At 40.3% G+C, this 17,166-nt stretch overlaps 1 protein-coding gene across 1 annotated transcript in view; it reads left to right on the top strand.

The window, feature by feature from the left end:
* The window catches only part of LOC307037049 (ATP-binding cassette sub-family G member 4-like), a 75,111-nt gene that overhangs the window by 20,074 nt on the left and 37,871 nt on the right, over window positions 1-17,166 (top strand). Inside the window, exons 3-6 of the mRNA XM_079677757.1 lie at window positions 5,286-5,403; window positions 7,612-7,744; window positions 7,970-8,020; window positions 9,186-9,331. Of these exons, the coding sequence (XP_079533883.1) occupies window positions 5,286-5,403; window positions 7,612-7,744; window positions 7,970-8,020; window positions 9,186-9,331 (448 nt within the window). The remainder of the gene's footprint in view (window positions 1-5,285; window positions 5,404-7,611; window positions 7,745-7,969; window positions 8,021-9,185; window positions 9,332-17,166) is intronic.

The following is a 17,166-nucleotide window of genomic DNA, read 5'->3' as shown; positions in this document are numbered from 1 at the left end:
ATTGTGTTAGCCTACTTATGTTTTGGTTGAATACCTAGTGTTATACATTGCATTGCATAGACATTGCAGTCTTACTGAAAAGCATCTCAGGGTATCTGTACCGGTATCTTTACTTGAAAGGCTGAAAGCACTTTTTTCATAAGTTTATCCAACAATATTGATTTTGTTTATGCTAAATGGCCAGATGTGAGGTAAATTATTTTATATACTGTTCATTTATCCTTATTTGTTATTTACTGTTATTTGTGATGAGACTGAACATAGTTTATCTGCCAATGTTGAAGATGTCTTCAATTGATTTTTTTTTGTAATGCCAGTCTGACAGTTTATTTATTTTTTTGTTACACTGCCAAAAGAGTGTTGTTGTTCAATTGTTGTTACACTGCCAAAAGAGTGCAGTTGTTTTACTTGCACATTGCCAAAATTGTATTGTTAACTTTAAACTACTATAAGAATGTATTAGAAAGTTGAGGCTACAATAAAGATGCCTGTCAAAATTTCCAAACATCTATTTTGTCTTTATTGTACCACTACATTTCATTATGATAGTTGCTACAATGATAGCAGGTTGTCTTTTCTCTCACTGTGACACAGAAAAAAACACAAAACCTTTTTAAATTTGTTTTTATTATTTAAAGTAAAGTAACTAGTTATAGTTACTTTTATAATTTAGTAACTTGTAACGTAACTAGTTACTTTTTCCGAGCAGTAACTAGTAAAGTAACCAGTTACTTTTTAAAAGTAACTTGCCCAACACTGCTTGTCAATCATCAAACCGGGGGTCATATTTCATTATGTGTTCATTTTTATCTGAAATTCTACCCATGGATGTATAAAGAATAGTTCTACAGCAAAGTTATTCTCCGTGGGGACTTCCGGAAACCATCTTGATTCAGATTGGCCAGAAGACTGGAAAAAATATCAGCAAAGATGTTTTATTGAGAAGATGATCACTACGTGACAGAAGTTTTCAAAACTGTTTATGGTCTCCGGTACTTCCATTCCAACGCCTACTGCATGCACAGCGTTAGAAAATCGGTCCTTCAAAATAAAAGTTAGACTTTTTTCCACAAAAAAAAAAAATGTAAACAATGATTTCCATTTTTTTTTTTTTACTCACACATCTGTGACCCACTCAAAACGGGTCCGCGACCCACCAGTTGAGAACCACTGGTCTACGTTATCTCAGTGGTTCTCAAATGTTTTGATCACAATTTATGTATAATTAAGAATGGGGGAGAGACGGGCCGGCAGCAACACACAGCAAAGAAGAATTTCCGAAACTAAACGAAGTGTTTTTATTTATTTATTAAAAGTATAACTACAATCCGAAAAAACAGGGGAAGCCTGGCTTCCCTTGGCCTCCAGGACAAAAACGCCACTGATTGACACCAACCCAAATGAACCGCACCAAGCGGCTAAATCAGGCATGGGCAAACTAACTAACTATATACGGCCCGTTGGGCTTTTGAATCCAGCCCGCCGAATATCGGTACAAAATTGTCTAAATTATAGTAAAGACCGCATTCATTTAGCCTTTTTCCTGCAATACCCGGCATTTCAGTTGATCCCACTAGCGCACTCTAGACACAATTTACCTTTGCTGGAGTCTGGTCTATTCTCTCAGCTGGCCCCACTCGGCAACCCGGCAAGTGCCAAGACCCAAATACGTCACGCTTACATTGGAGGGGGTCGAGATTAACCTGAGCAATAACAGTTCATGGCGAGTACAGCGAATTCAAGTTGTAACAAGCAGTAGCGCTGAGAAAGTGACTATAACGTGACCAGTGACACACACTTATAAAAAACACTTATATAAAGTCAGGCAACACTAACCAGGCTTAGTGTGATTCTGTTTATTTTACCTTTCTTTAATAACCATCCGTTCACTCTTATTGACATTTGTGAAGAGGCAGACGTTTTCCTTTTGTTTTGTATTATTGCAGCTATCGGATGGAATTAATACATGGGCTACATGTGGCCATCACAAGTAAAATCATAACGAAAATTACGCCGGTAAAATATGCATGTAGAAAACTGCTTATGCCACAATATGATAGCAACAAGTAGTCAAGATAGTCAGATTAGCTAACATCACCTGTAGAATGCCAGAAAAACTTTCATAACAGAGTTGTGATGCCAAACAGCTTTCAGACTAAAACACATTCATTTATGGGGATGGGGGATATGTATCAGCTGCTTGTTATGTGACAGTCAGACAATGAAAACTTTACAGCGGCCGCTGCCGCGAGTTAACGGGAGAATAAACTCCGGTAGACGAGCAGCACTGCAGCGGGCAGTAATGCAGCTGAATCACATTAATAAACAATGCACCACAGCACTCTGGAGAACGGTGCAAGGTTGGAGAAGTAGTTATTTGATTTAATCTGGCTTCGTATAATTAAAAACTACCCGACGCAGTCCTCTATTGATGTTGTGAGCGGTGTTGCGGAGAAAATCAGCGACGTAAAACGCTGTGTGGGTAATAAGAAGGCACGTAAACGGTTACGTCATGACGCAAACGATGACGCAATGACGCAATAATTCACCTTTGAACCTAAGTCACCTTTGAACCTGCATCAGTAACAATGGGTGGACCAAAGAAAATAAAAGTCAACATTGAGTGCCGAGTGTATAATGAGGAGTGGACAGCAGTGTTGTAGTCGAGTCACCAATTCACGAGTCCAAGTCACTCTTGAGTCACCACTCTTCGAGTCCGAGTCCAAGTCCGAGTCACCAAGGGAGAGTCATAGTCGAGTCCGAGTCCAAGTCTGAGTCACCCAAGGAGTGTCCGAGTCGAGTCTGAGTCATCATTACCTGTGTTCGAGTCCTAGTCCAAGTCTGAGTCACCTAAGAAGAGTCCAACTCAAGTCCGAGTCACAAGTCTTCATGTATTAATCTTCGTGGATATATTTGTTGAAATGTAGCTGCTTCTCTACATTGCTTTTATCCTGTCATGTTAAACTAATCTGTCTATTGAACTGCTGTGAAGCGAGTTTGGCTACAATTCTTGTAATAGGTGCTATACTAATATTATTATTATTATTATTATTATATATAAATAGACTATATTTAAAAAGGAGTTAGTTTTTAGAGAAGTGATTATATTTGTATGCCAATATTTTGCTATTGTAAAGTTTTCGTTTTGCACTTTTATTTTGATAGTAATAAGATCGGGAATCTAATTTTGTAGTAACTTTTACCGGTTAGATCGGTTTACTCATAAAGATTTAGCCCCAGAAAGCACATGGCTACTTAGCATGCAAAATGAGTCATTCTGCATGTTAAAGGCCCAGTGAAGTGCATATTTTTGCACCAAAATGAAATGGCAGTTTCATTCCTTACATATCATTGTGCCTGTTCATGGCTAAAATAATTTTTAATAATTCATAATTAATGAATTAATGAATTATTAATTTTGCCGTCTGAGCCTAACGGAAGTTGCAGACGATAGTGGCTGTGACGTCACAAGATGTACCCAGTTGCGATTGTAAACATGGCGGAGACTCTGGAAAGTGATACTAGTGTGAGAGAAATGATTGATTTGGACAGCTTTTCGGACAGGATAGATGAGGAAAGTGATCAATCTGGTGCACTTTGAGGGCAACATTAAGAGATTTACGGATACAGCTCTCAACACTCATATGAAACATATATTTCAATAATCAAAAAACATTGGAATGATTTCTTAACCTATTTTATACAACTAATATTACATAGATGGAAATATTTGTTTACATAGATGACCAAACCCACTGAGATAACTTAGGCTACAGTTTACCTCCCTGAGCTGACGTTATCTCTCTCAGTCCCACAGGAGAGCACTCTCCCTCTCCTTATTGTTGAAACAGCTAATCTCCGTTAGCTCCGAGCTAGCACCAGATGCTAACAACAACCCTGTAACTCTCTCAGTCTCTCTTTCTCTCTCTCTCGAATCGACCAGTGGCCTTTATTTATCATGATCAATCAAAGAATCTCTGAAACAATGACACCAGCCAGGCTCACCTTCATCTTTTGGGAACAGAAACATCGCCACTTCGGCAGACTTGACATTACTACAGCCAGCGGCAATGCATCGTTTCCCCTGTGTTTTTCATCCCTCTTTCTTCACTGTCGCCTCCATTGTCAGGTTTTCTCGATAGGCAATCACTTCTAGTCGACTCCGACACACTTTCCAGGAAAATACTAGCTCAAAAACGTTGAGAAATTCGACTTTGAAAAAGAGAAAAAACGAACGGTGGTGAATGTAAACAGTGCAGCGGCGTCCATCTCGTGACGTCACGCAGTAGATCGCAAGCCACGCCCACGAAGGCAAAGGTCGACTGCAGATTTCCCCGGAAAATTCAAAACTCGTCAAATTTGTTGCTATTCCAACATTTTTTGATATGGGTTCCAATGGACAATTTTGGTCATTACTATGCGTATTAGCATAACAGATCATGCACAGGTGCACACTTCACTGGGCCTTTAAGTAGCCATGTGCTTTCGTGTTATCGGCTGAATCTTTATTTATTGATTAGATCACGTTACTCTGATGATAGTGTTCAAGACAGCCTATATGTCTGAACTCGATCCTTAGAGTAATGTGTTACGGAGCCTTCTCTTCAATATTGTTTCCACATAACGAGCATTTTGCGCTGCTCTTTTCCAATGTGGAAGCAGAATGTGTGAAAGCATACAGCACGATGCAGGGTGTGTCTCTAGAAATCTTTAGACTGGAATAGCGGGGCCCAGTACGTGAACTCGCATCGCAGGTGTACACGCCAGGATAGAGGACATCAGACTCCAGAGAAAATTTGCTCGAGTCTGAGTCCAAGTCAGAGCGTCAATGTACAAGTCGAGTCCGAGTCATCGTGGGGGGAAATATTCCCGAGTCCAAGTCGGAGTACGTGATAATTCACGAGTCCCAGTCCAAGTAATCGTGCGTGAGAATTCACGACTCCAAGTCTGAGTCGCGTCAATCAGTGCGCGAGTCCGAGTCGAGTCACGAGTCCCGAAAATCAGCACTCGAGTATTCCATCTCTGGTGGACAGCTTAATATTTTTTCACCGATCTGCTTCTGGCCCGGCTGTCAAATTTTAAAACTCATAGTGGCCCCGAGCCAAAAAGTTTGCCCACCCCTGGGCTAAATGCACCAGGGTTCGATTCAACCGGACTATACAAGGCTGATGTGAATGCGACCTTAGAGTAAGATGTTGTTGAATGATGTGATACTTTCCTTCTTATTGTTAATATAGCCATGCTGAAGTGATCAGTACCATTAAAGCCCCCTTTGTTGTTCTCAGGTTACAAAGCCTTACTGAAGTGCCTGTCTGGAAAGTTCTGCACTCGGGAGCTGATAGGAATCCTGGGGCCCTCTGGGGCCGGGAAGTCCACCTTAATGAATATTCTGGCTGGATACAGGTAGGAGTGCCAAACTTGCATTTAAATGTAGAGTTAAAGAAATAGGGTTACCTTACATTATTATATTATATTACATTGCATTTAGCTGACGCTTTTATCCAAAGCGACTTACAATAAGTGCATTCGACCAGGAAGATACAACCTTGAAGAAAACAGAATCATATAAGTACATCAGGTTTCATAGAGCCAAACATTTCAAGTGCTACTCAACTGGCTTTAGATAAGCCAGTCCTTTATTAGTATATAAGTGCTTTGTTAGTAATTCTATCGCTCGAAGTGGAGTCGAAAGAGATGAGTTTTCAGTTTGCGCCGGAAGATATGTAAGCTTTCTGCTGTCCTGATTTCAATGGGGAGCTCATTCCACCATTTTGGAGCCAGGATAGCAAACCCACGTGTTTTTGCTGATGGGAACTTGGGTCCCCCTCGCAGTGCGGGTGCAGCGAGCTGTTTGGCCGATGCAGAGTGGAGTGCACGTGCTGGGGTGTACGGTTTAACCATGTCCTGGATGTAGGAAGGGCCAGATCCATTCGCCGCATGGTACGCAAGTACCAGTGTCTTGAAGTGGATTCTAGCAGTTACTGGAAGCCAGTGAAGGGAGCGGAGGAGTTGTGTGGTGTGGGAGAATTTAGGAAGGTTGAAGACCGGACGAGCCGCTGCATTCTGGATGAGCTGCAGAGGTCGGATGGCACATGCAGGTAGACCAGCCAGATCTCAGTGGAGCATGTGGGATAGACAAGAGCAGGCCAGTTAAATCGATTAGGAGATACACGGGGCCAGTGATAATTGCGAGAGGACACATGAACAGGAATGGAGAAAATACACATGATTATAGCATGAGGGCTAGAGAACCAAAGAGAATTGAATAAAACAAAAGAAAACTCCAGCGATACTTAGCTCAATCAAAGTAGGATTTGCCTCCTCTTTGCCTCCCTCGTGACTCCAACAGGACTCCAATGTCTTTGTCAGTCTTTGACTCCCACAGGACTCCAATGTCTTTGTCAGTCTTTGACTCCAACAGGACTCCAATGTCTTTGTCAGTCTTTGACTCCAACAGGACTCCAATGTCTTTGTCAGTCTTTGACTCCCACAGGACTCCAATGTCTTTGTCAGTCTTTGACTCCAACAGGACTCCAATGTCTTTGTCAGTCTTTGACTCCAACAGGACTCCAATGTCTTTGTCAGTCTTTGACTCCCACAGGACTCCAATGTCTTTGTCAGTCTTTGACTCCCACAGGACTCCAATGTCTTTGTCAGTCTTTGACTCCAACAGGACTCCAATGTCTTTGTCAGTCTTTGACTCCAACAGGACTCCAATGTCTTTGTCAGTCTTCGTCTGGCTGACGCTCCAGGAAAGAGCAACCTAAGATGGACACCTGATTGCTCTTCTCACAGCTGTGGGGGGGCACGCCCCTCTAATTAGTTAACTATTTTCTGCTGATGGGCGACAGCAGAGTGTTCCTGCCTATTGTAATGCAGGGTTAAGGCGCGTGACCCACTGAGACCTGTGTTACAGGTTGAGTTGAGCAGATCTGAGATTTAAAATCTCTCAGAAATCGCCGTTTTAGCTACTATAACTACAGAACAATTATACATAGTAGAATAAATGAAACAGAGAAGTCTATTTAAACAAGAATATAACTTACAGTGATTGCTGAGTCAGTATCGATAGTGTCCTCACCGGGTCTGGATGCACACTGAGTTATTCTGATTTTAAATGCGCTATTTAAATGTTTTTCAGGTTGTTATCTAGTTCTAAATGTTACGTGACAAAGTTGCTGGTTTAGAAAAGCCATTTTTAGACTAAATGACCACAATTAAGAGAAATGAGCTTTCACCGCAGGCATTTATGGCACAGATACTGCAATACTAGGCTTTACAGTACATGTGAACCAGCCTGTGGTTTTGTTTATAACTTTAGTATGCCTAGCCTTTCAACTGTCCTGTGTGTGTGTGTGTGTGTGTGTGTGTGTGTGTGTGTGTGTGTGTGTGTGTGTGTGTGTGTGTGTGTGTGTGTGTGTGTGTGTGTGTGTGTGTGTGTGTGTGTGTGTGTGTGTGTGTGTGTGTGTGTGTGTGTGTGTGTGTGTGTGTGTGTGTGTGTGTGTGTGTGTGTGTGTGTGTGTGTGTGTGTGTGTGTGTGTGTGTGTGTGTGTGTGTGTGTGTGTGTGTGTGTGTGTGTGTGTGTGTGTGTCCTTCCTTCCTGCATTCCAGGGAGTCAGGGATGAAGGGTCAGATCCTGGTAAATGGAAAACCCAGGGACCTGAGGAAATTCAGGAAAATGTCCTGCTACATCATGCAGGAAGACATGCTGCTGCCACACCTCACTGCACTAGAGGCCATGATGGTGAGCTGTTTCTGACACTGCTTATTTCAAAGCCACGACAAACTCATCCTCAACGTTTGTGTTTATGTTGAGGCTTTGTGTTAATGTTTTTATTATCTTTTACATTGTGTCTTATCCTGTGAGGAAAAGGTTGATAGTTATTGTGATCTTTTTGATCTTCTTATTGAGCTTCTGAAATAATAGTTGCATGACATGATAATAACTTGATTTTCCTCTTTTCTGCAGGTTTCAGCTAACTTAAAGCTGAATGAAACTAAGGATGTGAAGAAAGAACTGGTGAGCTTAACAAATAACATCTACTAGCATAGAGATTCCCTCAATAAAAAAATGTGTTTTACTTATCTTTACCCTTAAATGTCTTGACCCGACTGCATTACACGTTTTTCACTTCCCTAAAATCTGAGGTTCAAAACTACCCTGACAAAAGAGATTAGTTGTGTGACACTTGTTAAAACATCTGTTTAACATACAAATGGCAACACATATATACTATTTAAACGTCTCCAACCTACTCCAACAAAAGCTAAAACCGTAATTGCAGAGCAGACTTGTCAAAGTAGCGAGAGTTAGCATTAGCATTATGAAAGTCCTGACAGTAAACAGCAATTTGATAACATTTTCTTTTACTTTTGTAAGTGAAAGTCATGTAAAACTAACTTTTAATCATAGCACAGAGGATTTCTAGATGCTTGCAGACTAAACACACACATAAAAAAGATAATGACAGTAATTCTTCCACTTTAATACGGCCTAATTCAAATTTAAACTTAACCGGCCAATCACCGTAGACATTTGGAATGTAACTTTCTGTTTACACGCTCCACTTTGTGGAAGCACTTGTATTTCCAATTTGGCTAAAAGGCCAGTTGTCCAGGGATGGCTTTCTATACCTTTTCCGGTATCTATATTTTGTTTCTAAAATAAATGCCAATACAGGGCTGTCAGGAGATGTAGGTAAGCGTCCACCATGCAAACACAAACTTACACAGACAGTTACTTAGCTGTGGCATAAATGTAATGCCAATTTATTTAAGAGGAATCAGTGGTAGATACCCATACATTTTTTGTGAGGATGTATGTACTATGTTGTTTTCTGTCAATTAATATTTAATGTCATTAAGCATTAAAAATACGCCTAGCAGGCCGCCAGATATCTCAGTGGTTAGAGCTGGCCAGCGCACGTGTTTGACTCCAGCGTGGAAATATTAGGCAGTGTATCCCCTCTCTCTTCCCCCTTTAAACACTGTATCTATCAAAAGTCTCTCTAGCCCAAACCTCTTTTTTAATATTTCTAGCTTTCAAAATTATTTTTGCAGTCTATACTTGACAATGACGCTAAAGTAGTTTGGTGGGTACAAATCAAAAATAATGTTTTTTTTAATAATCAAACAAACCATTTTTGAATCCTGTGAATTATCTCTCTCTGACTTTCTCTATCCAGGTGAATGAGATTCTGACTGCCCTGGGACTCCTTGACTGTGCTTACACTCGTACCAGCTCTCTGTCCGGCGGTCAATGTAAACGTCTGGCCATCGCCCTCGAACTGGTCAACAATCCTCCAGTCATGTTCTTTGATGAGCCAACCAGGTGAGACACGCAGGTGCTGATGATGGCTGAGTTAAAAAGAATAATAGCACATAAGACATTTTAGTTGTTTGTTTGAAATTTGCCTCCATTAAAAAGGCAATGCAATGTACAGTATAATTTAAACATTGACAATATTAAGTTGATTGCTGTGGAATTGGAATACAATATGCAACCTATGTGGTTGTTATTATAGTTTATGCCAACAATTGACTTTATTTATTCATTAGGTAATGGATCAAATGCAAATTTGAACAATAGAATTGAGGATTTAGATGTTTTCTTCCTGAAAAGGCGACCCAAAGGCAGTTTCAGTTCGTCCAGACTGCACATCTGGCTGCACAATTATAATGAGTCTTGTGACAGCTGGACATATGGTGTTGGAATGAATTTTGAAACCAAAACCGTTTGACTCTTAATTGTAATGGCAGCATCTGGCATGTATAAGCGGTTGGACGCACTGGTACCCAGGTACTCTGACAAATGAAGTCTTGCAGATACAAATAAATACAACATTTTGACCAGAGTTCGCAAAGTTTCTCTCATGGAAACCATCATAATGAATGCACTGGTCCTTGCATGACTATTACATTGAGTGTTTTTCTGTCAAATATATGAAGGCTTTCACGGTCTAGATGGCTCAAGTTTCTTGCATTAAATATCATCTTTGGGCCTAACAACTCAATCAATGCGGTTTGGTTACATCGATACCTTTTAGCTGATGCTAGCTATGCATGTTATCTAACGGAGCTACTCTCTCTCAATATACAGAATCTAAATTGAGTGTGATCAGTCAATTTAATATTGATTGACTGACTAATGCTTATAGTCTAAACTAGGTCAGCAGTAATGAGACTATGAGAAGATATATGATATCCGTAAGAATAGTCGCAGCTGTGTGTCTGTATTCAGCAGGATGTCTGCAGGAGGCACTTAGAGTAAAGTTGTTATATATATAATACATATAATGGCACTGTTCTACCGGTAAACACTTAAGAAAGAACATGTCAAGCTATGTGCTGTATCAGAAACAATGCGCGGCGTGTTTTGGGAGTAATATGCTCTGTGCTTACATTAGCAAGCATGCTAACACTCAGAGCTAACCATGGAGCTAACGCTGTAGGCTACTGGAGAGAATTATGTGTAACCTAATGTCCTTGTGGTAAACCCTACGAGAGAGAAAGGTTTGAGCTCCATACTGTTTCAGAAATAAAGCTTGAAATCGTGTTTTGGGAGTAATATGCTCTGTGTTTACATTAGCAAGCATGCTAACACTCAGAGCTAACCATGGAGCTAACGCTGTAGGCTACTGGAGAGAATTATGTGTAACCTAATGTCCTTGTGGTAAACCCTACGAGAGAGAAAGGTTTGAGCTCCATACTGTTTCAGAAATAAAGCTTGAAATCGTTGGGAGCATAATATGGCATTTAATCACGCAGCGTTTAGCTGAGCTTCTCCTGGTAGAAATCTCTCTAGCAGGGGAAAGCTGCGTGACGCTACAAAGGGGCGTGGCTTCTTCTTCTTCTTCTTCTCTTTTTTAATGGCGGGTCGCAAACAGCTTTTGGTTGCATACCGCCACCTACTGTACACGAGTGTGTATCATCATGTCAGTCCTCTAATACAGAGGTTCTCAATTGTTTTTCAGCCAAGGACCCCTTACAAGATAGAGAATACACCAAGGACCCCCTCATTCTGATTTGTGATTTTGGGCTATATAAATAAAAATTGACTTGACTTGACATGTATGTCCCTTGGAATAATCTGACGTAGCCTATTTTTTACACTTCTATAGTCTTAGTTATGTGAAAGAACAACACAAGAGCAATGTATTAGAAATATATTAGATATGTATTAAAAATATTTGCACCATCTCAACACAGAATACCCATAAAACAATCAATCAATCAGCTGCAAGTAACACTGTACCTAAACAAAATATCAAAGGGAAATCAAGAGAAAAGTGATCATTTGAAGTGCATTTCAGCACGCACGCGCGCGCACACACACACACACACACACACACACACACACACACACACACACACACACACACACACACACACACACACACCAAGTGTTTCACTCTTAGTTAAAATTATATGATTTATAAAAGTCTAATAACAAAATAAATGCAGGCTATAAACAATTGAACACATGCCTGCATTGCAACATATATCAAGTAAATTGCAAAACAACTGCAACTGCATTGCTACAATCCCAAACCACTACTTGTAATGGCAGCCAGCTCTGGACACTATTGGAGTGATGCAAGGCAGTCCATGAAGCTGATTGCTTTTCTCTGCAAGTGAAGACACACATATCAAACTAAATCAATAAATGCAACATACAGTATCTGACATTTCTGTTGCGCGCACACGCACGCACACACACACACACACACACACACACACACACACACACACACACACACACACACACACACACACACACACACACACAGGGGTTAAAGTGGGCGGGAACGATCCAGAACAGCGTTCCGGCACCTTCGATTAATAAGTAAATAAATCTGATTGGCAGTTTCATACATAATAATGTCAAGCGAGTTCACAGGGCTGCCAACTCTCACACAATTGAGATTTTTCACACGCTCTCAGCCACAAATCCATTTTCTCAAGCAGTGAAAAACAAATTCATAACTGATAATGTCATGGTGCGAAAAGAGGACACTACTGCACATTGCGCAACAGCAGCACCAGGCAGCAGACCATCTGAATAGCGAGAAATATACACAAATGTATTATATTGTAACTTATTCCCATGCATGTTGCTCAAAGTAATCTCAGTCAGTCTCACTTCTGCGGCTCTCCCTCTCCTCTCGCGCCAGTGCGATGAGCCGCGCAGAGCCGGACACATCAATGGACTCATCCAATTGAACCGCGAATTTAGACCCTCTCAGTCTTTCCAGCAGTTGTGATTTGATATCAGCAGACATGTCCTAAATTCGTCGTCTGCTCTTTAGCAGAAACAGACGTAACATTAACCATCCGTTGTTGTTGCTGGCTGTAGTCCTCGCCCTTCCTCTCAAAAAAAGCCCGGTCTTTTTTTACATAATGGATGCTTGGTCTCGAGGTGACTCTTCAATTTGGCAGGCTTCATCGCCTCATTGGCAAGACACCGCAGGCATATCAGACATTTCGGTTTCCCTTCCACTTCAATAAATCCATATTGGAGATACTCCTCATCGTATTTCCTAACTTTTGTTTTTCATTTACTTCATTTGTAGCCGTAACCGGTCGTTTTAAAAATCGGTCCATCTTCGTAGTATGCTAGCCGTGTTATCCTATGATGCTAGAAGTGGCGCTCTCTGACTGACGTACCAGTTATTGTTGTTTCCATGGTAACGGGTGACGCGCTTGATTTTTAAATGTATAGATTCGTTAGATTAGAACGTAATCTATGAACTATTTTAGATTAAAAAAAATAAAATATTATTTGTTGAACTATGAAGCCTTTTGTAAAAAAAATAATAATGAAAAAAAAATGATATCATGATAATTTAAATGAATGAATCTGAAAACTTTTCACGGACCCCCTGGCAGAGTGCCACGGACCCCCGGGGGGTCGCGGACCCCACTTTGAGAACCACTGCTCTAATAAACCAGCATATCAAAAAGAAAACCATAAAATAAAATAAAATAAAATAAATAAAACAAAACAAAAAACAAATCATCCATGGTCTACTGTTAAATTCTTTTCCCTATCCCAGTTTCCCTCAAAAAGGTGAACAGTGCTTTTCTGATAGCTCTTACTCCTTCTCCTTCTGTTCCCAGAATACCCGCTACATTCCACTCCCTCTTTGCCTCTAAAACTGTATCCCTTAATTTCCCTCTTTCAACTCTATAGGTGACACAATGTAATAAAATATGTTCCACATTTTCCCTAACTCCACAGTTCCCACACTTGTCACTGTCACTTTTCCCCATGACATACAGCGTACCATTTAATGCAGTGTGATTTAGTCTGAGCCTAGCTATCATTACTTCCTCCCTTCTGTTTCTTTCTTTATAAATATTAATTGTAATTGTCTTTTGCACTTGATGGTATTCTTTGCCTTTCTGGTCTTTCTCCCACCTTTTCTGCCAGATCTCCATCCCTTTCTTCTTAATAACTGCTTTTCCTTCTCCTTTTCCAAGTTGAACTGGTAATGTGATTTCCTTTTGTAGTGCACTTTTTGCTAATCTATCAGCACACTCGTTCCCTTTCACCCCCTCATGCGCAGGCACCCAGCAGAACTGCAGATCTATGCCGCTTCTGTGAAGTCTTAACAGGCTGTGATTGATTTCTATGAGTATGTCTTCTCTGGCAGTTGTTGTTGACTGTATGCTTTGTAAACTGGATAATGAATCTGTGCATATCACCACCCTGTCTGGTCTGACCTCTTCCACCCACTGTAATCCTATTACTACTGCCAGCATTTCTGCTGTATACACTGAAAGTTGGTCTGATGCTCTTTTTGATATTGACACTTTAAATTCTGGGATATATATACCAATTCCGACACACTCTTCTTTGTTTTTAGAACCATCTGTATATATTTTGAGGTAATTGTGATAATTATTCCTGAGGTACAAACTTGTTTTGAGTCCTACTTCATTTATTTGCCACTCTCTTTTCTTTTCTACTATACTCACATCTATATTTACTATTGGAAAGAGCCATGGGGGTACACTACTGAATGGATTTGATGGTGAAAACTCTAACTCATGCATGCCGTATGTCCTTATTTTTTCTTTATTTGTCCATCCAAACCCACGCCCCGGAAATTTAGAATATTCCCAGCACTCCTGTAGTATTTTGTTTGTGATATTTCCTTCCCCACTTCCTTTTAACCTGACCCAATAAGCAAGAGCAATTTTCTCTCTTCTTAGCTCCAATGGAGTCTCTCCTGCTTCAACTAATATTGCATTAGTAGGGGTTGACTTAATTGCACCTATACACAACCGTAACGCTTTATATTGTAACCTATCAATTTTTAGTAATGACGTTTTTGCTGCTGCTGCATATATTAAACACCCATAATCCAGTGTTGTCCTCATAATTGCCCGATAGATGTCGATTAATGCCTGTTTGTCTGCCCCCCAGTCACATCCAGCCACTGCTCTTAATAGGTTCAACACTTTTTTGATTTTGTTTCCAAATGTTTAATATGAGTTTTCCATGTATATTTACTATCTAACCATAGCCCCAGATATTTAAATTCATTGACCTCACTCATCGGCTTTCCATATAATGTAAGCTTCTCAGTCTCCATCTTGCGTTTATTCGTAAATTTCATAAAGCAAGATTTGCTTGCTGACAGCTTGAAACCCCAGTTGTATGACCACGTCTCCACTTTCTTTATAGCTTTCCCTATTTTTTCAAACAGATATGGAACATTTCTTCCCCGTATCCATATGGCCCCGTCATCTGCATATAGTGCAGATTTTATGCATCCATCCAAATTACTAAAAATGTCATTTATCATAACATTAAATAATATCGGGCTGATTGAACTCCCTTGAGGAATACCATTTTCTATACTGCACTCTTTTGAAACCTCTGCCCCTACTTTAACTCTGAATGTTCTGTCTGATAAAAAAGCCATGATCCAGTTATACATTCTCCCTCCAACACCCATTCTACTCAATTTGATGAGCAACCCATCCCTCCACATAGAATCATAAGCCTTTTCAATATCAAAATATACAATTGCCATAACCTCTTTCATTTTCACTGTCTTTTCCACCTCATTGCTTACTCTAATCAAAGCATCTATTGTGGATCTTCCTTTACGAAAACCACTCTGAAAATGACTTATTAACCCTCTCTGTTCTAAGACGTGTGATAGTCTATGCACTATCATCTTCTCCATCCATTTACATAAGTGTGATGTTAATGCTATGGGTCTGTAATTATTGGGATTAGCAGGATCCTTCCCTGGCTTATTAAATGGCAATATAACTGCCGTTTTCCAACTCATTGGTAAGACTCCGTTTCTCCAGATTTGATTAAATAGTCTCAGGACTAATTTGAATGTTTCCTCTGGTAGCTGCCGGAACATGGCATAGCATAGCTGGTCTTGTCCTGGTGCTGAGTATCCTGTACCTTGCAAAGCTATTTTAAGTTCTGCTATTGAGAAGTCTACATCAAGAGCTGAATTATCATCCCGTCTCTTTTCCCTCACATTTTCATTTTCTCTTAATACACACTCTTTTTGCTGTCTATGTTTGTCATCAAGGTGTTCCCCACTATGCACCGCAGCAAATGCCCTACCTAAACATTCTGCCTTCTCTTCATTTGACACTGCCACTTTCTCCCCATCAATCAAAGCGGGAATTTTAACCGACTTCCTTTTCCCATTCATCCGTTTAAACATCGACCATACATCCCCTAACTTTACTCCTCTTCCAATGGTGGAACAATACTCTCTCCATGACGTCTTTTTTGTGTATTTTACTGTTTTACGGGCTACTGCCCTTTTCCTTTGATAATCTGAAATATTGTCTTGTGACAAGTTTTTCTTTAAAGACCTAAATGCCTTGTTTCGTTCTTTAATGACTCTGCTACATTCCTCATTCCACCACGGAACCACTTTCTTCCTACCCTCTGTTGTTCTTTTAGGTATAGTTTTATTTGCTGCTTCTTTAATGTGCATTGTGACTTGATTTGAGCACTCCTCTATACTTCCTTCTAATGTTAACAATTGCGATGACTCCTTACAGTAAAGCCTAAATGTTTCCCAGTCAGCTTTACCAAAGCACCACCTGGTAAATACACTCCCTTCCTGTCTACATACCTTTGTATTGATGATTGTGAAAACTGGGTAATGATCACTTCCTATGGTAGAATCACTTTTAACATACCATTCACATGATTTAACTAACCTATCCGTCACCAGTGTGAGGTCCAAACATGATTGTGTCCCCCTATTCACGTCTATTCTTGTTTTTTGTCCATCATTAAGGCAAAACAGTGATCTTTCCTCTAGCATTTCTTCTACGACATCCCCATTACTGTCTGTTTGACTGCTTCCCCAAAGGCTGTTGTGAGCATTAAAGTCACCACACCATACTTCCCTTCTATGAGCCGTCCCTGCTATTGTCTGTAAGGTTTCAATGTCCAGATTTTTACACGGGTTATAGAAATTGATAAGCTTTATGTTCCCTTCTTTCCTTGGGCTGCATATTTCTATTATGACACATTCCTTGTCGTCAGGGGATGGGACTACCCTATAGGCCAGCCCATCCTTTATGAAAGTAACACACCCTCCACCATTTTGATTGCTAACTCTATCATATCTGATAGAGCTGAACCCTGGAATCATAAAGTCTAGATGAGGTTTTAACCAAGACTCTTGCACACAAATTACATCTGGCAATGTTTGTAACTCATAGACATATTTTTTAAACTCCTGTCCATTAGCTATGAGGCTTCTAGCATTCCACTGGAGTATGTGAATTACCATTAACAACGTGCTAACCCTCATCCTGGTTGTCCGTTTCTCCCACATCTTTTGTTGCTAGTAATTCATGTATCTGGTCTGCTTTTATATCTCTAATGTTAAGGAATTTCTCCGCTGCCTGCACGATGGTTTTGATTCTGTCACTTTTCTTCTTCATCTGTGCTGCAACATTAATGGTATGGCAGATGAATGTCATAAAGTTGACTTTCTTTACCACGAGAATGCTATCATCTTCTTTAATTTCCACAGGTACTTGGCTTTGATTTGTAACCTGCCTTTCTGAAATGTTGCTACCACTCTGTACTAAGTTTCTTTGAACCCTTCCACTAGAAGCCTGATTGTTTGCTTCCGTTTCCCTAACCTTCTTTAGAGCTTC

The sequence above is a fragment of the Notothenia rossii genome, assembly GCF_949606895.1.
Source record: "Notothenia rossii genome assembly, chromosome: 4".
Taxonomy (NCBI): Eukaryota; Metazoa; Chordata; class Actinopteri; order Perciformes; family Nototheniidae; genus Notothenia; species Notothenia rossii.
The sequence above is the reverse complement of the archived record's forward strand: the minus strand, read 5'-3'. Positions and strand labels throughout refer to the sequence as shown.